Here is a 22472-nt window from a genome sequence, read left to right on the forward strand (position 1 = left end):
ACTTTGGGAGGCCAAGACGGGTGGATCACGAGGTCAGGAGATCAAGACCATCCTGGCTAACATGGTGAAACCCCGTCTCTACTAAAAAAAATACAAAAAACTAGCTGGGCGTGGTGGCGGGCGCCTGTAGTCCCAGCTACTCGGGAGTCTGAGGCGGGAGAATGGCGTGAACCCGGGAGGCGGAGCTTGCAGTGAGCCGAGATCGTGCCACTGCACTCCAGCCTGGATGACAGAGCGAGCCTCCGTCTCAAAAAAAAAAAAGAATATCAATAGATATAAGTATATTAATTACTATATTATGTATGAGAGATATATGGTACATATTACATATATGTAATAAACCATATTTGAATGCAGGTACATGAAAGTGTTTTCAAAGGATATGCTATTAAAAGTTTTTTTTTTTTTTTTTTGAGACCAAGTTTCGCTCTTGTTGCCCGGGTTGGAGTGCAGTGGCACTCTCTCGGCTCACTGCAACCTCCACTTCCCAGGTTCAAGCGATTCTCCTGCCTCAGCCTCCTGAGTAGCTGGAATTACAGATGCCTGCCACCACGCCCAGCTAATTTTTGTGTATTTAGTAGAGACGGGGTTTCACCATGTTTACCAGGCTGGTCTTGAACTTCTGACCTCAGGTGATTCATCCGTCTCGGCCTCCCAAAGTGTTGGGATTACAGGCGTGAGCCACTGTGCCCGGCCCCGCTATTAAAACTTTTAAAGTATCTTTTTTTTTTTTTTTTTTTTTCTGGTGGAGATGGGGTCTTGCTATTTTCCCAGGCTGATCTTGAACTCCTGGGCTCAAGTGATCCTTCTGCCTCAGCCTCCCAAAATGCTGGGATTACAGGCGTGAGCCACTTTGCCTGGCCCTTCTTTTTTAGAATACTGTAACAAATGCCTTTTTGTATACACAGCTGAATTCTATTTTCATCAGAGGTAAGAGCTCCCCAACCTTTCCTGTTCCTTTTCAGACAGCCTGAAGGGGACCTGTTGGCTCAACATCCAGGACAGCCGCTGTGAGGTGAATATTAATGGAGCCACTCTGAAATCTGAATGCTGTGCCACCCTCGGAGCTGCCTGGGGGAGCCCCTGTGAGCGGTGTGAACTAGGTAGGAGCCTGACTGGGGGGCTTCTCGTCTTCTCCTTGGAAAGCTTCTCCTGCCGCTAGGACACATCTTTCACTATGTAGTTCCTCAGTGAAGAAGACCTGAGATCATTTACCTTTGCTAAAATGTTATCTTTGCTGGCTAATGTTTTTTACCTCTTAAAATGTGTATTTGGTTTATCCTGGTACATAAGCAGGCCTTCTAAATATTTTATTCACGGAAGGGAATCAGCTAGAATCTGCTAGATGACTGTATCCTCCAGTATCCTTGTTTGTGTGGTGGCTGTTTTCCTCAAATCATTTGTTTACTTTTTTTTTTTTTTTTTTTGAGACGGACTCTCACTCTGTCACCAGGCTAGTGTGCGGTGGCGTGACCTCGGCTCACGGCAACCTCCACCTCCCGGGTTCAAGCGATTCTCCTACCTCAGCCGCCCGAGTAGCTGGGACTAAAGATGCCCGCCACCTTGCCCGGCTAATTTTTGTATTTTTAGTAGAGATGGGCTTTCACCATGTTGGCCAGACTGATCTCCAACTCCTGACCTCAAGTAATCCACCCATCTCGGCCTCCCAAAGTGCTGGGATTACAGACATGAGCCACCGCGCCTGACCCGTTTACTTTTAACTCAGTTGTAAATGTGACAACAAAACGAAATTGTAGGAAAAATTATGAGAGTCTCAATACAGGTCAATACTGATGGAGGTACCACAGAAAGTCATGTACCCTACCGAATGAAGTGGGGACAGTGATGTCCTTGGACCCTAAGACCCCGCCTTGCAGTTTGTATTTAGTTCCATTTTGATTCCATTATATTTCTTCTTGAGCATAACATGGTTGTATTTTATTCTATAATGAAGTAAAATTTGTCCTGTTGTTCTTACAGATACAGCTTGCCCAAGAGGGCTTGCCAGGATTAAAGGTGTTACATGTGAAGGTGAGAGTATACTTCCTTGGAAGATACTATACATCTTTAGAGCAGTACAGAAAATTAACATTCACTCTCAATTTGGAGATGTTTATCATTTTCAGAAACCTTGACATTTCAATAAAAATACTCAATGTAATCAACAAGTGCTTTAGCATAATTCTCTTAGGAAACAGCTTAGAGTTTCCCATTTCTCCTCTTTATGAAGTTGTGTAAATTTCATGAATGCATCACTAGACTTTAAGGCCCAGAACAGCTGGCAAAGGCACATGTCTGGGCTGTGTTTCATGGAGAGACAAGGCTGTGGTAATTTTCATAGCTGGTGCCTAGGAAAGCGGGTGGCTGGGTTGTGGAATATTTCTGTTTAACTCAAGTAGTAATCCACGTTGTGTTGAATGTCGATTGAAAATGCTATACATGAAGTAGGACCACACCTGCTTTTTCTATTTGTAACATCTTTATTCCTCTGCTGGCTCCATTTCCCTGCAGATGTTAATGAGTGTGAGGTGTTCCCTGGCGTTTGTCCAAATGGACGCTGTGTCAACAGTAAGGGATCTTTTCATTGCGAGTGCCCTGAAGGCCTTACGTTGGATGGGACCGGCCGTGTGTGTTTGGGTAAGATTCACGCCCTCATGTATTCTATGTGTAAAACAAGCCGTGAATTTCCTTCTTTAAGCAGTGGCTAGTCCAACACCACAGAGTTTGTACTTGAGAAAACTTACTTTAAATGAGATATTTAGGGGGAAATCACTAGAGGCTGTTTTAAAAGTGAATGTATTTAAGTGAAATTGTTTCTATTTCATGCCAAAAGTTGGTACTGCTCAAAAATCTATCTCAAAATCTTCCATTTCTTTAACCAGATAATTTAGGCAGGTTCAGTCTTTCACACTGAGTTAATAAGAGTAAGAATATGTTGAACACAGAAGGAAAGTTGGAGACTAGGATTTTAAAAGTTTACATTTGTCAGCTCATTGCAGCTACACCCTGAATACAATGGGGAAAGTCATCGGCAAAGATACGTTGCTTCTGCCTAAAAACTTTCAGTAATCCTGGTCCTTCCTTTACTGCTATTAGAGTTTACATTTTCTTAATACTTTATTTTTTAAAGATCTGTAGTGATGAATCTCTTGCTTTCAACATAGTATTATAGGAATGGTGATTTGACCTTTTTCTTTATTAGTGTCATGGTTGACTGAACTTGAATTTCATGATTGAAAAATACGTTTCTGTTAATTTTCATTGTATGTAACAATAATTTTTCATTTACCTAGAGATTTTTTTTTCACCAATAAGCTACGGAACAGTAAATTTTTAGTTTATAAAAGAATTTTACATAGGTTTGTATTTGAAATTTAGGCATGTAGACAAAACATAAATAATAGTGGTGTTATATGCAATGATCTTTAAAGTATTTAAATGTCTCAGTGATGTTTAAAATTTACTGGTAAGAAAAAGTTTGCAATACCATACAGTTTCGTTATTATAATTAAAACGGATTTCATTTTTAACTGAATTTTGATAGCACATTTAAATCTGGGTTGAAAGCATGACTGTAAAATCATACAAAATTATTTAGAAAACATAATATCCAAAGTACAAAAATAAAGAAAATTTCTTTCAGATTTTTAAGTATTTTAAAAATTATCTTTAAGTGATCTACAGTGTTTAGAAATAAGTATCATTTGAAAATGACAAAATATTCCCCCAAAACTATCAAAATTTTAAAAAAAGAAAATGACAAAATAATAATATCAATACGGTCAAATGACTAATGAAATCAAGTTATCTTCTATAACAAAATACTGTAATATATGAAGATATATCACTGTAAATTATTATTAGGCAAAATAAAGTTTCAATAACATTGTTCAAAATTGTGACTGGGAGTATACTTTGGGAAGCTGAGACAGGTTGATCACCTGAGATCAGGCATTCGAGATCAGCCTGGCCAACATGGGGAAACCCCATCTCTACTAAAAATATACAGATTAACTGGGCATGCTGGTTCATGCCTGTAATCCCAGCTACTCGAGGGACTGAAGCAGGAGAATCGCTGAACCTGGGAGGCGGAGGTTGCAGTGAGCCGAGGTCATGCTACTACACTCCAGTCTGGGCGACGGAGTAAGGCTCCATCTCAGAGAAAAAAGAAAAAAAAATTAAAGCATTTTTTAATATTCTAAGATAATATATTGGATTCTTCATCCTTGTACTTTGCTTAAATGCTTTTGTCACTGCTTGAATTATGCTATATTAATTAATTCTCTCTGGGGATGAGAGAAAGTTTCAGGAAACAACTGACACATGAAAATGTAAAGTATTCTGAGAACTAAAGTTGTGGTAAATGCTTTGATAGAACCTCATGTGAATCAGGCATCCCAAACTCAGATGCTTGCAGGAGCCAAGCATGTAATATATCAGTGAGTGAAGCGACAATAGGGAGCAGTGGGGACTGCAGCAAACTGCAGAGAACATGGACCATCCAAAGGTTTCCAAATTGATATTTTAATTTCCATGCAAGGACAGTCGCGGCATTGAGAGGCCTCATCGTGGCCAGTGTGCTGACTTTTAATTCCTGATGTAAATATTCACAGAGTTCTCAGTAGTGTGCTGACTTTTAATTCCTGATATTAACATTTATAGAGGTCTCAGTATTAAAGAAAGGATTACTCTTCCTAGCTATTACAAGTTTTTACATGCATAGTTTAAGTGCCTTTCCCCTCTCACCCCAGTTTATTCCAGTAAGCTTTGAAATGGTACATTTTTAGTTTGTCTTGGGCTTCTTGAGCAGGTTCCTTCAGTAACCTCACAGTGTGACTCAGGCCAGAGTTCTTAGGCCAACTGTACTTATATAAGACTTTCACATCTTGGAAAGATTCTTATTTACCTGCTGACATTATGGGACGGAGCCAGCTATAAGGAGACTAGCCCCTCGGAGCCCTGTGATAATGAGACTCTGGATTACTGTCACACTTCACACTGGCAAAGCATGTGGCTTTTTGGTTTGTGTTAATGTAGATATATAAGACAGAATCGCCATCTGTGGATCTCTACGTTCAGTCTGCTGAATCAAAATAAAAATTGACCACAGTTATTTTTTCTTTAAAAATAGTACTTTTTCTCAAGTACCTAGGATTACAGGTGCCCGGCACCATGCCCAGCTAATTTTTGTATTTTTAGTAGAGACGGGGTTTTGCCGTGTTGACCAGGCTCATCTAGAACTCCTGACCTCAGGTGATCCAGCTGCCTCAGTCTCCCAAAGTGCTGAAATTATAGGCATGAGCTACCATGCCACGCCCAGTCTGGGCAACGGAGCGAGACTCCATCTCAAAAAAAAATAGGACTTTTTAATTCCAGTATTCAGAAATGTGACTCTGAAATTCTAGGTTAAAGGCAGTTGCTAAAGTTGATGTTACCTTTGGTTTAGAAGTTGAAAGAATCAGTATTGACAGTAACTACAGTAGTAAACATTAATTTTTATGTGTACATTTCCATCAGGGATCTCCTTCCTCCATTAAACAGTTTTCAGCCTCTGGAAAGGATTTAATGTCTTAAAATGTTCTTATCAAAGAAATGTTATTTGATTAAGGAAACTTTTCCAAACTCATTATCCATATTTGTAATTAAACAGCCAAGTGCTTTACTATGATTTGAAAATAAATCTATTTGCTAACAGATGAACATGTTATTTATAGACCATGCTGGTCTACTCTACTTTTAGATGTAGGTGACTGTTTATAGATATTCTAAGGTCCTGGCTAGCACAGGCTAAGCACTGAAATGCTGGTCTGTTTTGAAGTTGGAGGGAAAATGTGACATTTAAATAAATAATTGACCCCTTACACATAATCCAGGGAAAAACCATGATGCAAAAAGGTAAATTTGGCAGGAGAAAAAAAAAAAAAAAAAAAAAAAAAAAAAACCTTAAATGCAATAATACTATAACACTTCTTTCTTTTGTAGTGATTTTAATAGTTGTAACAAATTGGCAAATAGATTATACCCGATCATTAACTGTTTATGAACGGGATCTGACAGGGCTGCTTAAAAGGCACTTGAAGCAATTCTTTGAACAGGAAAAATTATCATTAAAATTATCTTACTTTTTCTAAAGTGAACAATACAAAAAAGGAATCAAAACATGAAGTAGTCATGTCACGAGAGGACCTTTTCTTCCTGAGGGTTTCTTGTGAGAATTAAGAAAGACTGAAGAGGATCTCACCTTTGTTCTCCTTAAATTACTGTCATTGTGGAGTCCATTCCAGGAGGTCAGGGACTGTGTCTTGCCCACCAGTACACCGCAAGGGCCTTGCGTGATGCCTGGTGCTGAGCAGACGCTTGACATGTGACTGTTCAATGGGTGTTTCAACTCATTCTCACCCTGTGATTTCACTCTCGGTGTAGATATTCGCATGGAGCAGTGTTACTTGAAGTGGGATGAAGATGAGTGCATTCACCCCGTTCCTGGAAAGTTCCGCATGGATGCCTGCTGCTGTGCTGTCGGGGCGGCTTGGGGCACCGAGTGTGAAGAGTGCCCCAAACCTGGCACCAAGGAATATGAGACACTGTGCCCCCGCGGGGCTGGCTTTGCTAACCGAGGGGATGTTCTTACTGGGCGGCCATTTTACAAAGGTAACTGCCTGCGGCCAGCACCTTGGTCCTTCTTCACCAACAGGAAGCCTTCCACATTTTCTGAGAATTGGTTTTGCTTTAAACGTTTAACTTCCCACTTTATGTTCTCAGTTAAACTTACGTTTTGTGACCTATGTTCTGTCCCAAGAGTATAAATCCCCTCTATAAGATGGCATTGAAGTAAAGAGATAAAATAGATTGCTTATCTTGCTCTTCTACTCTTTGTTCCTCTACAACCTGAGATGTCGCCCTGATAGCTACATCTGTAGCAAGAAGTTACCTATCCCCACTTATCTTTATAAAACAAGTAGTGAGAAATAAAGGGATCAGAACTGTTTCTTAAGCGTACAGGATCTTTGGCCGGGTGTGGTGGCTCACGCCTATAATCCCAGCACTTTGGGAGGCCAAGGTGAGTGGATCACCTGAGGTCAGGAGTTCAAGACCAGCCTGACCAACATGGTGAAACCCTGATAAAAATACAAAAATTAACTGGGTGTGGTGTCACGCATCTGTAATCTCAGCTACTCGGGAGGCTGAGGCAGGAGAATCACTTGAACCTGGGAAGTGGAGGTTTCAGTGAGCCGAGATCGTGCCATTGTGCTCCAGCCTGGGCAACAAGAGTGAAACTCTGTCTCAAAAAAAAAGTAATAATGTGTGTGTGTGTGTGTGTGTGTGTGTGTGTGTGTGTGTGTGGGTGTGGGTGGGTGTGTGTATATATATATATGATCTTTTTCACTATATTGAAGGTTCCTGTGTGTGATAGCAGTGTGATCACTGAAACATTTAGTAGCCCTGTTTTTCACTTGGGTGCATTACTGTTGTCCATGACAGATTTTTAACTTAAAGTGATGGACCTAATCATTTCTATCAACCAGCTCTACATTCTGGTTTTATTCTGCTTTTAGACATCAATGAATGCAAAGCATTTCCTGGGATGTGCACCTATGGGAAGTGCAGAAATACAATCGGAAGCTTCAAGTGCCGTTGCAATAGTGGCTTTGCTCTAGACATGGAGGAAAGAAACTGCACAGGTAAGATGGTTCTGCTGTTTTATTTGATAAACTCTGTCTGTCTTTCCTTTACTCTGTTTGAAAGTACCGGCCTAAAAAGCTCATCCTCTCATTGAGAACCTGAAAATTTTTATTTATTTATTAATTTTTTTTTAGAGAAAAGGTCTCACTTAGTCACCCAGGCTGGAGTGCAGAGACGTGGTCATGGCTCACTGAAACCTCAAACTCCGGTACTCAAGCAGTCCTCCCGAGCAACTGGGAGCACAGGTGTGCACCATCATGCACAGCTGATTACAAAGTTTTGTTGTTGTTGTTGTTTTTAAGAGATGGGGACTCACTTTGCTTCCCAGGCTGGTCTCAAACTCCTGGCTTCAAGTGATCCTCCTGCCTTGGCCTCCCCAAGTGTTGTGATTACAGCCTTGAGCCACTGCATCCAGCTCTGTAAATTTTTATTTTTGTTTCTTTTCCCTACACTTAAACCAGTTCTCCAAATAAACTCGTGAGAGAACTGCAAAATAGCATGAAAATGCTCTTTGTTTTATATTTAGGAACAGCATACAAATAATGATTTTCAAAATATATGATGACTAAAGAAATACAGTCATTAAATCCACAAGAATTATATAAAATTGAGTAGTGTTCTCGTAAAGATTTTAAGGTTTGTGACATACAAGTTATGACTTCTTTTCCTCATCTGTGAACAGGTATCTTAATATTAGACTTCAGTCACCATCCATACCCATAACATTCTCTTTGAAAAAAATGAGAAGTTCTAACTTTTTCTATTAGTATACCATATTGTTCCAGACGCTTGAGCTGTGTCTTCAGGATCTCGTTTTCAGCACTGTCTTTGTTCGTATTCTTTGTGGGATTTCCCCTTACCGCCCTCGCTCCTGCCTGCTCCTTCTTCCTGACCTTACAGCAGTGTCTTTCCTGGCTCCTTCCTGTGCCTGTTCAGCTGCGGCTATCTCTGAGCTTTTCACAGCTGTCCATCTGGCCTTCTGAAGTCCTGCTGCCTTGAAGTCTGCTCAAGCCCTGTCTCCAGAGCTTCATCCCCTTACCTCTGTTTTCTCCTCTCTGGCTGCTGCACTTTGCTGGGAGAGTCCGAGGAGCGCTGCCTGAGATTCCTGCATTCACCTCCCAGTCCTCGAAGCTGCTTGGCAACACTCATGTTCACCTCCATTCATCACTTTCTGAATTTCTCTCAGTGCTGCTTCTAAACCTCTTCCGTGGCTTACATGGCCTCTCATATACAACCTGCCCCCATCCATTCCTGTTCTCCTTCGTTGACAGTAAATCTGATTGCCTGCATCCTTCTCACACAGCCTCCTCTCTAGTGATAAAATCTCCTTTATCCCACTGAGCACAGTGGCTCACACCTGTAATCCCAGTACTTTGGGAGGCTGAGGCGGGTGGATCACCTGAGGTCGGGAGTTCGAGACTGGCCTTACCAACATGGAGAAACCCCATCTCTACTAAAAATACAAAATGAGCCGGGTGTGGTGGTGGGTGCCTGTAATCCCAGCTACTCGGGAGGCTGAGGCAGCAGGATCGCTTAAACCCAGGAGACGGAGGTTGTGGTGAGCCGAGATCGCGCCATTGCACTCCAACCTGGGCAACAAGGGCAAAATTCAATCTCAAAAAAGAAAAAAAGTCTCCTTTATCCCCCACTCCCTCTCCTCCAGTGACAGAGAATGAGGTGTAATGCTCTACCTGGATTTGGGGTTACCTCCTCTTTTCCCTCCTTCCCAGCTCCTGCTCTGGGTTGTCTCAGCAGGTTCACTCCTCTCTCCTCTTGCTAGCATCTCCTCTTCTTCTCTGCTCCCTATTCCTCAACTTACACACAGGTTCAAAATGTCTCCTCAGCCCTTCTTTTCTCTCAAGCTACCATTCCGTTTTCCTGCTGTTAGGTCTCACCCCCTCTTTCAACCAGCCATTTGTTTTGTAATTATGACTTTTGCCCTCTGTCACCCAGACACATACACGTATAGTCATCTACTCTTGCAAAACATCTTTGTGGTGTTAAAACATCTCTCCTCCTAGACCTCTCTGCTTGCCAAATCTCTCCTTGAGATTTTCTTTTCTCTTAGTTTCTGTGGTATTTTCCGGTTTTGATCATCCTTCTATCTTAATGATGTTTCTTCTCTAACCTTTACAGATTATTCTTGCCTTTCCCATCCTTGGGTGTTGCCAGAGTCCTCTACTCAGCATTCTTCTGCCTCTCAGAGTTTCATCTGCCATCATGACTTCAGGGATGGCCTCTGCTGAGCTGAATCCCAGATCCTGTCTCTAACTCTCTCTGTTCTTCCTGAGTTTCACTCCCACATTTATAACTTCCTGTCTGGAAAGTTTGTCTTTGTTTTGGTCTTTCTTTGTTCCTCCCCCTACCCTGTACTTTCTCCTGCTAGGGACTTCCCTGTATGCATTAGGAGTATAATTTTGAACAGGATTGAAGACCCCAATTGAATTTTGACATCTCTGTCTCCCAAAGTAAAAAAGTTATGCAAATTCTTTTGTCAAACCGGCTATTTCAAGTGCCTGTGATATTTCTTCTAGACTGAGGCAGGTTCAGCTCCTCAGGAAACAGACTCCAAGGCAGAGATGAGCATTCAGGAAGTTTATTGGGGCTTGCTCTTGGGATGAACAATGAGGAAGGGAAGAGAGGAAAGCAGAAGTCGGCAGAAAAAGAAACTGGGCTGTGATGCAGCCCCACTGAAGTCCTCAGCCCATGCCACCGGGAGTTCTGGAACTGGGACAGTCCATCAGAGTTGCCTTGAGTAGGGCATGGAAGCCATGCACTTAGGTACCTGCAAGACCAGTCTTGGGATACAGCTACCCAGGGAAGCGGGAAAGAGGTCCTCTTAGGATAGTGGATATCTGAGGGCTTTCTGCCAGCAACACTGCCAATAGCTGATGGGGCGGGGGAGTAAGTCCTTCTTTCCTGAAGAGGGACCTGGGTGACATGTCACAGTATCTGCTATATCACAGACTCCTTCAGGATCTCCCAACCTGTTAAGTCCCCACAGACAAATCCTTCACTGCCACAACCACCAGGTTAACCATCCAAGCAGGGCTGGATTGTGTAACTTCCCACTGAACAACTTCCACTGGTATAGGCAGTCCTGGTCCTGGATAAAGAAGTTCAGGGTTCTTCCAGTTCTGACCGCACCTCTTCCTTTGTTGTGAAGTTAGCCAAGTTGCTTAATGTCTCTAACACGTTGACAGGGCTGCATTGATCCAGATATAATGTGAAGTTCTGTGGAAAATTGTTGGCTGTCAACTTCACAGCAGGAAAGTCCAGTCTCCTCCGGTGCTGGGGGCTTTTAGTGACCCTATGGGTCCCTCCTGTACCCACACTCATTGTCAGCCCCTCCAGTCCAGCCAGTCTGTGGCTTACTGCTCCCTGAAATGCTTCCTTTCTCTTCACTGGTGCGCTTCATCTCTTGCCTATTTATTCTGTATCTTTAAAGCTAGCATTTCTGTACAACCTTCAAGAACCTATTCAAAAGCCCACACCCTCCAAATTACCAAGTCTTGGCAGAGCAGAGAGGTTTATATAAACAGAGAGAGAGAGAGAGAGAACATGCACTTTCTATGAGACAGACACTGTTCTCAGCACTTAACAAATATTCATTTAATTCTATGAAGTGGATTCTATGACAAATAAGGAAATTGAGGCACAGAGAGACTAAATGATTTTCCCAAGGCCCTATTCTCAGTAGATGACAGACTGGGATTTGTAGCCAGGTATCTGGTTCTAGAATCCATACTGTTTATACTATGAAACTCCCACTGCATCACATTAGCCAGAGATTGTCCCTGTTCCACCTTAGAACACATTCCTCATACGGCTGTTAATACCAGTTCCTAGATACTGGTGGATAGAAAGAAAATCAATAGACATATTGTTAGCTACTTAATTGAATCAATAAATTCTGTTAAGATGTTTGTTTAAAAGGAAGTATTTACATTTTTTTCTCATGGCCAATAACGAGGGAAATAAATAAAGACTCTTGTAATTGGAGAAATAAATACAGAAAAACTAAGTAAAAGCTGGCAGAAAGCAAAGACTGAGACCCCCCTCTCAAGAGAACATGCACAAATTATGCACTAAATCCTGTGATTTAAAAACTTCAAAATTAAATTCATCAAAATAAAGAGATCGTGGTGGAGCATTTTTCCCTATTAACAGATTTTTAGATTAAAAACTTTTGATTTTTGAACTAAAATGTTTGTAAATAGGCCATGTTTTCTTAAACATATTTTATATAGACATGACTTCTCTATTAAAAATCTTAGTTATAAGCATAGGAGATTTCTCAGAGAACCCTGTATTTGAGAGTATAGATGCTGAAGATTATTTACTGTAATATATAAAAAGAGAAGACAAACTCATCCACACAGTCCTCACACGATGGTGACAGCTCATGTCACCAAAGGGCTTACTAAATCGATAAGCTCTTTACATCTGAATATGACACAAAAACACAAATTGGGGCACACACCATGGCCCTGCCCTATTTGTGCTTTCTGACTCAGTGTTGGTCCATCGTGGCTGCCTATCTCTCTGGGGTCTGCCAGTCCCTCCTGCACAGAGACGGGGGCCCTGCCTTCACACGCTCCAACCTGGGGTGGCATGGGCTAGTGTAGTAGACCAGCACTGTCTTCCAGTCACACATGAGGTCATGGGGGCCCGGCTGCCTCATTTACCACCTGCCTCATTCAGCCCATACCACAGTTGCAGGGTTCCTCCTTCTGTTAACATTTCTTTCTTTTTCTTTTTTGAGACAGGTTGTGTCTCTGTCACCCAGGCTGGAGTGCAGTGGCACATCATACATCATAACTCACTGTAGCCTTGACCTCTTGAGCTCAAGCAGTCCTCCCACCTCAGCCTCCCCAATAATTTTTTTTTTTTTTTTTTTAGAGATGGGATCTCCCTGCATTGCCCAGGCTGGTCTCAAACTCCTGGCCTCAAGCAATCCTCCTGCCTGTGCTTCCCCAAGTGCTGAGATTACAGGCATGAGCTACCATGCCCCCCTCTTCTGTTACTATTTCTAAGCCACAAAAAGAAATCCACAATTCAGAATCTTTACAGGTGAAAAGGCACCACTTGCCTGTTGGTGTGGCAGTTTTGGCAGTTGGGGAAAGGAATGTGCCTCAGGCCCTCGGCCCTTCTATCTGGATCTACTCAAAACATACCCTTGTACTGTTAGCCACCAATTTCCCCAACATTTCAAGCGTGCAGCACCTTCACGTGGAAGGCCAAGTCTGTCTCATTCAATTTTTAAATTTCTTTTAAACCCTGTGAATTAGACATCGACGAGTGCAGGATTTCTCCTGACCTCTGTGGCAGTGGAATCTGCGTCAATACACCAGGCAGCTTTGAGTGCGAGTGCTTCGAAGGCTATGAAAGCGGGTTCATGATGATGAAGAACTGCATGGGTAAGCACCGTGAGCTCTTCCTCGCCAGGTTGAAGCCATACTAGCACAGACTCATTCGTGTGCATGACCTTTGCTTATCTTCGGGCTGGGAACGACATGCGTGGCCAGGATCTTTGGTGAGAGAGAGGAGAGATTTAAATGTCAGATGTGGTGAGAGAGAGAAGAGATTTAAATGTCAGACAGGAAATGCGCTCCTGGATAGCTCTTAGGGAGCCCCAACCTCTTGGCGCCTTCATGGCAATGAGATATTCAGATTGGATCCTGTTTATTATAGAATCTAAAATCACACAGACTAGTTACTTAGATGGGACTCATTTAAAATGCATGGCATCATGTGGTGGCCCCAAGATTTGTATTCAGTCATGCCAATCCCAGGTTATTGCTCTTATTTGTGTACTATTACAAACCCTTTTGGTAATCCCAACCTTTTAACCCACTGTTTAATTTTCAGTACAATATAGGACTTACCTCATAGGATATAGTAGGTTATAAATCTAAGATTTTCCTTCACTCTGATTAGTGTTATAGACACCAGAATAACTGACAACAATATATCATGAGTCTGGGGTGATATAAAGCAAATATTATTTATTTCTACCCCTTATGAGCCTGCTCATTTCATGCAATTAAATTTCTTGAAAGCTTACTACCTTTAAGAGTAGAATGTTTAGTTTTTCTGTTGGTTGTAGGAAAAGTGAGGAAAGCATTATCCCATCTCCCGTGAGCATATCTCTTACACTGACTCACACTCTCCCATCAGATAGTATTCTTTCTCCCACGCTGTATGTGTGAATATTTTTCCCTCAGAGTTCTTTAATGGATCTCACGTTTTTACCTTTCAGACATTGACGAATGTGAACGTAACCCTCTCCTTTGTAGGGGTGGCACCTGTGTGAACACTGAGGGCAGCTTTCAGTGTGACTGCCCACTGGGACACGAACTGTCACCATCCCGTGAGGACTGTGTGGGTGAGTTTACCTCCTCAGCACATAAACCTGCCCAGCACAACTGGTAAAGAGCAGGGATCAGTTCTGACAAAGCTGTTGTTTGAGGAGCACATGAAATCTAGCTTATTAAAAGGTGGAAATTGAGATTCCCTACATCTGGACACAGGCTGTGTCTTCAGTGGAGGCTTGGGTGACACTCTCGAATGAGCTGGCATTCCTCTAGTTGGCCTCTTTTTTTATTGCAAGCCACATGATTCGTGAGGAGCCCTGTGGATGTCCCTGTGGTGTCATCCTCCATTAGGAAGAAATGGGAAAGCTGCCCTGTGCATTGTGCACCTTTGCCCAGCGTCTTCCCATCTACTCAGGCAGACTCTGCTCTGCTACCCTGTGCCTGCTCACAGAGCAGCTTGCATGTGTGTGAACACGGTGCTCCCTTAACCCACTTCTCAGGGAAACACTGGGTTTCTTTATCTGCCCTGAGCTCTGTAGGGGTGCCAGAAAGGATATAAGAAGGCTAATGACTGGTCTTTGGACATTGCAGCCTGTTGCTTTTCATAATACATGAAGGTCTCCGGAATTACTGTGTTCTAGTATACTGGCTTTAAAACTTTGATTTAGCCAGAAAGCATGTTCTTCACAGGAAATCTTTCTTAAAACCATAAGCAAATAAGACAGCCTAAAATAGAACAGATTGCACACTAAATTTCAAATCATAATTTGAGCACACCTTTCTAATACACATATATTTATTTATAAGCCATATGTATTGCCTTGCTAGTATATGAGGTGAATTTTATTGTAGATAAAATAGATATTTTAAAGTGATAAATGAAAAGGTTTTTAATGTTCTTACTTCATTTTAATAGTGGTATAAAAGGCTTTTTCACACTAATAATTCCAGAATATTTATCCATGGTTGTACATACTGAGGTACAGTGAGTCACAGATCTAAGTTTACTTTGTTACTTAGTTTTCATGGATCTTACAGCTTAAAAGAGTATAAAGGAACAATGCAGAGTACAAAATGTATATTTCTGTGTAATATACACTTAGTGATCATAAACATGTACCCATGCCATATAATCTTGGTTATTTTGAGAATTTGGAATGAATTTCTGGTTATATCTGATTATATTGTCACTGTTTTTTATGTTATCTTACGCCTGACAAGTAGTTTACATAAGGAAGCATATCACTCTGCCATTTTCTTCGGTTATCTTGTGCTTACATTATTGGTACTAGTTTATTTTTAAGGCACCTGCCCATATTATAGGGATTAGTTTATTTTAAAACAGGCAGTGTGATTTGTAGATTACTATCCCGACACACGAAACATAACACAGTGTAAACAATTAAACACGTGAAGGCCCTATTGTCATGCCTCTGTCTTGTGGAACCATCAGTCTTCCATCAGGATACTTCAACTCATGTAGCAACACTTCACCATCTAATATAGACCAGAGCATGCCAGTATAAGTTCATATATTAAGTAGTATTTAGCTTCAGTTCTGGCATGTGTGCAATCTGTGCGGTCTAACATGATAGTCACTAGCCACATGTGGCTATGTAAACTCAGTTAAAATTAAATTACATTAAATATTCCTTAGTTATACTGTCCATATTTCCAGTACTCGGTAGCACATGCAGCTGTGTATTAGACCACATAGATATGGGAACAGTTGCATCATTGTAGAAAGCTTTACAAGCTTTACTCAACAGTACTGTTGTAGATGGAAATAGAGACTCCAGCATTTTCTTTCAATCCCATTTCACTTCCCCATGAAGTACACAAACCCCTTTGGAGACCACTGCTCTGGTGAAGCACCTTTCTGATGGCTGTAGTGATTTGATATTGTATAAAGCATTAATTCTTTGTATCTTTTATAGATATTAATGAATGCTCCCTGAGTGACAATCTCTGCAGAAATGGAAAATGTGTGAACATGATTGGAACCTATCAGTGCTCTTGCAATCCTGGATATCAGGCCACGCCAGACCGCCAGGGCTGTACAGGTAAGGGGAGACCAAGCAGGCCTGAAACCCATATGTCTCAAATCAGCCTAGGAGAACTTTTGGCACTGAATTATAATGAAGCTTATGCAAATCCTTTGTCCCAAAAATGAATGTGAGACTGGGGGCAGATCTCAGATATTTTGTTGGTCTTGCAGCAGACTCACTCATCTTAATGTAGAAAATGCTCTAATCCCCATAGTTCTTCTATTTCCGAATTATTTAATCTTAGGGTACTGCAGTTAAACATGGAATGCTGCGTAAAATGAAGTTAAAAGAACTAAGAAGGATGATGTTCAATCAACACACATAGTGGGGAGAAAAATTCAAAGCCACGTTAGCATTATCTTTTTTATTCTTTTTAAAGAATATCGTTTTCTTCTTTTTAAACAACTCCTTTTAAGGAAGCAGACCTAACAAGTAATGTGGTTGCATTGCTGTTTTCACAGATATTGATGAATGTATGATAATGAACGGAGGCTGTGACACCCAGTGCACAAATTCAGAGGGAAGCTACGAATGCAGCTGCAGTGAGGGTTATGCCCTGATGCCGGATGGGAGATCGTGTGCAGGTATAGAAAGGAAAACACATAGGCTTTGTACATCTAGTTAATTTTTTCTTGAAAATATGGCTGCAGATATTACCAAGTGGAACTAGATAGAAAATGAAAGCATTTGAGATTGATGAATGACATTTTTATTTTCATTTGATGCTAATTTTGTATCATCAGACATTGATGAATGTGAAAACAATCCTGATATCTGTGATGGCGGTCAGTGTACCAACATTCCTGGAGAGTATCGCTGCCTCTGCTATGATGGCTTCATGGCTTCCCTGGACATGAAAACATGCATTGGTGGGTATCATAAGAAAGGATAAACATTTATACACACACGTGCATACACACCCACATGCACACACAAGCATGATAAAAGGAAGGCTTTTTCAGTTGTTATTTTAAAAATTCAAATCATTTTACTAGAACTATAAAATCTCAGGAAGAATTACTTTTAAAAATCTCTAAAGGCAGATAGTGTATTTATCTGTAACACGATGATTTGCAGATGGATTATATTTCAGATCTCGCCTGTGTATTTCAGTATTATGCTATTCAGTGTAGAAGATAGCTTTTAAATTACTGTGATGAACACCTACTAAGATATTGAAAACAAATTTTCTAGATGTGAATGAATGTGACCTAAATTCAAATATCTGCATGTTTGGGGAATGTGAGAACACAAAGGGATCCTTCATTTGCCACTGTCAGCTGGGTTACTCAGTGAAGAAGGGGACCACAGGATGTACAGGTAGGTTTCAAGTTTGTGTTCTCTGTGTTTCAACTTCTCAGATGTCAAAGGCCAACTTTCAGCATTGTTTGTTTTCTGGCATCCCTTCGGCCGGTTACCTGCCACCAGGCTGTGACTGTGTGTGGGATGAGTGCGTGACCCATAGCATGTGTGATGGATTTGGCTGGTCTCTGTGGTAGCACACTGTCTGAGCCACCCACCGGGAGGCTGACTGTGGGCTGTGACAGAGAGTGAGTCAGTGGGAGTGCAGTCCGGTTCCCGTGGCCCTGACCGCTAATGGTGGCTCATGCAGCAGCAGTCACTTTCTGAGTATGACTGCTGCCCACATGGAAGACATTCATGAACAAAGAGCACCAAAAGACCCGGGATCCCAGTTGCCATTTACCTCTGCACTTCTTTTAAACTAGTAAAAATTAATCTTAAGTTTCATTGAGACCCTTTCCCTTTCTTCCTTTCTCCCATATTTTCCTTTCTTGTTTGCTCTTCTCTGTTTGCTTTTGTCTTCTCTCTGCCCAAATTGCCTTTCTCTTTTTTCTCTCTTCACTTTCCTTCTTTGCTCACTTCAGCCACTTTGTCTTTTGTTCCCTTTCTCTACTAACTAGTTTTAGCCTTTTCCATGCAAGTGGGGCTAGGATGTGCCAGGGTCAAGGTTTTGGATCATGTATTCCTCAGTGCTCAATTTAAGACTTAGGTATGATATTTTTTCAAGGCAGGTGGTGGAAGACTTAGAAGGCAACCCAGTCCTTAAGCTCACCCCTCCATTAAGGGACAGATTATAAAAGAAGGTGTTCTCTGCATGTTCACCACTGACAGGGTTGATGTGAAGCCAACAGAGAAAGAGACAGAGAGAGAGAGTATGTGTTTGTGTGTGTGTGTGTGATTTCAGCATCTGTAATATGTAATCATTGAACTAGATGGAACACATTACTATTTATAGTCAAGAAAGCTTTGGAAAACCAAATCTACATAGGTTATACATACATATATAAGGATATGTGTGTATGTATACAGACAAACAAATACACACACGCACACACACTGGCGAAAGCATCTGGCTGCTTTCCAGATAACATTCCCAGTGAATATCTTTCTATAATCTCAAATAGAAGAAATAAAAATAAACACCTAAATTATAGTTTTCTTAATTCTATAAAATATTTATATTGATTTTTAAAATGACAAATGATCATGTAATTTTAAAAAAAGAATAAACTATTACTTTTTTAAAAAAGTTAGATTCTTATCTTCATGAAAAATATGTAGTAAATATCAATAGGAAGGAATAGCACTGTCTATAATTGGAAATAAGATTTCTCTTGATCTGTAATCGAATGTCCTCTTTATGGAGCTGTGTCTGAGTCTGGACAGGGAAGAAGGCCCCAGCATGACGCACGTACCTGCCAGGGAGCAACGCTGCTGTGTCTTATCTCTCTTCTACTGGAAAGTGGCTGACAGTTCTTTCTAGGGAAGAACTCATTTTATTAGGATCATGAATTTTCCAAATCCTCTTGCAGTCTACAAAACTTAAGAATAAAAGTTAGGCTACCATTTTCTCCATACAGTTGCATCTTTACTTTAAAATGTTACCTATACAAAAATATACCTGGAAGTAGAATTAATTAGTTTGTATTTTTATTTTCTTCTTATGAATTATGGTTTCTCAGATGTGGATGAGTGTGAAATTGGTGCTCATAACTGCGACATGCATGCTTCATGTCTGAATATCCCAGGAAGCTTCAAATGTAGCTGCAGAGAAGGCTGGATTGGAAATGGCATCAAGTGTATTGGTGAGTTTGCAAATGTAAATATCCTCTGCTGAGGCACAGATTTTTAAAGGCTCTTTTTGGCACAATTGTAGAATCATGCTCTTCGTTTTTATTAATGCCCTTATAAAAAGGCTATCTTAGTTGCAAGGTAATTCCTGCCTAAGAGTTTCCTTTACCCTTATCAAAATTTCAACAGTATGCCTTGGCACCTGTTTTTTAATGTGTTGTTGTTCAGTAAAAAATTGATATGCAGCTGGCGATCCAAACACAGCTGTATGATGAAAAATGACTAGTATGTTCCTCCAGTCTTTTCGAAGAAGTAGTCAGTGAGATTTAAAATCCAGTGAAATAAATGGAGGGCAATAAAAGATTTTTTCAGATAACCTAAGTTTGTAGTAAGTCAACAATACCAGCATCTTATTAGAAAATAAAATTCTTCTTACAGGAAATTCTAATGCTTTCTTGGATTCCAAGAGGTCTTATTTGAAGAAAAAAAATGGACAATTTCTCCAAGTTTTATGGTTCTTGAGCCAGAGTCTAAGAAGAAGTATTTTATATCTGAGAGGCAAGGGACTAGAATATACCCTGAGTGTCATTCACAGTTCTGTGTAATATGCTTAGTGTTTCACTTGCCTTACAATAAAGCATTTTTCCAACTGGCAAGAATTTCCAGGTCAATTTAAAACAGAAAAGAAAGCAAGCTAAACTCACTTCCCCCGATAACTTACAAAAAACGTATAGACCCACAGTAAGGATTAAAAAATAGCTTTAAGATCTCTTACCAAAACTATAAGTTAATTTGAATATATACTTTTTTATCCATTCAAATATTTCATACTTATCAAAAGTTTCTGTGCTGACTATAGAATTTGAAGTATCAGAGCTTCCAAATAACTACTAAATAACATCTTGCAATGGCTTAGTGAAGCGCCAGCCTCTAGTCCAGCCATCTTTCCAGGGTTACTATCATAACTTTTCAACCATGCCCTCATTCCCATTTTTGTAGCCCCATGTGCCTACCCCTTTTCTCTTTTCAGCCTCCCATTTTTGTGCTTCTTGTCCATCTGTCATTTTAGCTAAGTATTGCAAAACAGCCTGCCTCTGATACAAGACATTCAGCTGTGTCCAGCCTCCTGTGCTCCAGGATGTCACCCAAATTCATCCTCTTCTTTACATCTTCTTTCCTCTACTTTAGTCCCAACCAGAGAGAGCAAAGAGAGTCTCTCTGATATGTTGGCTTGTTCCCTCTCTGGCCCTCCTGCAATCCATTCTCCACGTAGCAGCAGGAGCATGGATTGGATCCCTTCATAGTCTTCATTCTAGCCCATTGAATTCAGGATAAAATGCATCTTCCCTCCCTCGGCTGCGGGTTTCCATTGTCTTTCTAGCTTAATTGTCCATCACCCTCTGTCTGGTGTATTCTGCTTTGCCACTGTAACCTCCTTTCATTTCTTCAGTCACACTGAGCTCATTTCCTCCTTGGTGTCTTACCATGCGCTCCTCCCTCTGGAAGGAATACCCTTCCCCACCTCTGTTTAGCAAGTTAAGCCTTTCTCATCCTCAGGTCTGACGTTTACTAAAAACTACTTCCTCAAAGGGGGCATCTTTGTTCCTGCAGCCCAAATAGGATGCCCTTTTTATTCTCTCATGACACCTTGTAACTTTTCTTCATGGCACATATAGCAAGATTTAATTGTTTTCTGTGTTTAACATCTGTCTTTTCTACTAGACTAAGGGTTCCATGAGGTCAAGAATCATATCTCTGTTTCCTCATCTATTAAATAAACTGGAAAACTCTTTGTTAATTTTCCTGTTCTGAAATTCAGTATCGCCTTCAGAATTGATCCTTTTACTGATAAGGAAACCACTAATAAAATTCACCCTCAATAGAAGTCAGAATGAGATCTAACACTAGTTTGCTTTAAGCTGTTAAAAAAATTCATGTTGACTATATATCTCACAAAATGCTTGAGTTCATAATTTTGGCCCACATTTATTGTATGGACATTGGATATTGGGTCTGAGAGCTTAGTGAATTGGAACTGTGATCCTGCAAACTAAAACGCTTGCCATTTGTCCAGTTTATGTGTAAATTAAGGAAAACTTTCCTTCCAGGTGCTTAAATGTTGCATTTTCATTTCGGAACTTTTTTGCTGTGTTCTGCAGATCTGGATGAATGTTCTAATGGAACCCACCAGTGTAGCATCAATGCTCAGTGTGTAAATACCCCAGGCTCGTACCGCTGTGCCTGCTCCGAAGGTTTCACTGGAGATGGCTTTACCTGCTCAGGTGGGTGATAGTCCTGAGGTGTGCTCTGATGGGATAGTCATAGAACACTAAATGCTTCCTTATTTGAAGAAAATTATAGCTAAAGGAGTCAAAAGTAACTACTTCTTTTTTTATACTTGACCCGCAGGTGACTATGTATCTTTCTCTTACACTAAACACAAAAATCTGAATGACTTTCCAGATACATTGTTGAAAGTTTTCAAATAAAGGCATTTGTAACAATCATGTACTGTTAATGATTTGCCATTTTATCTTACTTATTTGTAACATGGTGGTTAAAAAATCGCAGCCTTTGTCTGGATCAGACTACCTGGATTCAAATCTTGCCTATGCCATTTTTTGCCTGTAACTGTAAGTGAATTGCTTAACTTGTCTGGCCTGATTTAAAATGAAATAGTAATAATACAATTTTCTTTTCTTCTTTTTTATTCCTAAATGAATGGCATGGGAAAACTGTTCAGCTTTTTGAGATAGAATATATGACCTATCCGACCACTGCTATTTAATGTGTTTATCAAAGTCTCAGTAGTTTATCACATGACATTGAAAGGATTAAATGGAATAATACAAATAAAGGACTTAGAAGAACACATCACAAAATTTCAGTAAATATTAGCTTCTATTTAGCTTCTATTCATTCATATTCTTTGAGGATAAAGCATCCTCTCATTATATGCATGTATAAGACTAGATAATCTTGCTGGACATAAAGTTGAATAATTTTCAGTTTATAAAGTAAGTGTTTCTCAATTGATTTTCAGTACACATTTTAAACCCATAATTAAAGGATAGGCTAAATTATTTTCTAATTTTTGACATCAAAAATGCAGCCTCATCATTTTCAGATGCCTGTTTAAGGAAATGTGTTTATTCAATTTTAAAGCTTCATTACTTGTAGCCCTAGATATTGCATGTTTCCTGGCATTTCTCCGCACTGTGGTGTCAACGAAAGAGCATGGCTTTCAAGTCAGACACATCTGCAATCAGATCCTGACTCAGTCAACATGTATTATTACCTTGGTGTGGCTCTGTCAGCTTACTTGGATGCT

At 40.5% G+C, this 22472-nt stretch overlaps 1 protein-coding gene across 1 annotated transcript in view; it reads left to right on the forward strand.

The window, feature by feature from the left end:
• Nucleotides 1-22472, forward strand: part of FBN2 (fibrillin 2) — a 270107-nt gene that overhangs the window by 182750 nt on the left and 64885 nt on the right. Inside the window, exons 21-33 of the mRNA XM_023196889.3 lie at nt 966-1103; nt 1981-2031; nt 2512-2637; nt 6424-6651; nt 7557-7682; nt 12975-13103; nt 13946-14071; nt 15938-16063; nt 16510-16632; nt 16792-16917; nt 17243-17368; nt 19033-19155; nt 21301-21423. Coding sequence (XP_023052657.2) covers nt 966-1103; nt 1981-2031; nt 2512-2637; nt 6424-6651; nt 7557-7682; nt 12975-13103; nt 13946-14071; nt 15938-16063; nt 16510-16632; nt 16792-16917; nt 17243-17368; nt 19033-19155; nt 21301-21423 — 1671 coding nt within the window. The remainder of the gene's footprint in view (nt 1-965; nt 1104-1980; nt 2032-2511; nt 2638-6423; nt 6652-7556; nt 7683-12974; nt 13104-13945; nt 14072-15937; nt 16064-16509; nt 16633-16791; nt 16918-17242; nt 17369-19032; nt 19156-21300; nt 21424-22472) is intronic.

The sequence above is a fragment of the Piliocolobus tephrosceles genome, chromosome 4 (assembly GCF_002776525.5).
Source record: "Piliocolobus tephrosceles isolate RC106 chromosome 4, ASM277652v3, whole genome shotgun sequence".
Lineage (NCBI taxonomy): Eukaryota > Metazoa > Chordata > Mammalia > Primates > Cercopithecidae > Piliocolobus > Piliocolobus tephrosceles.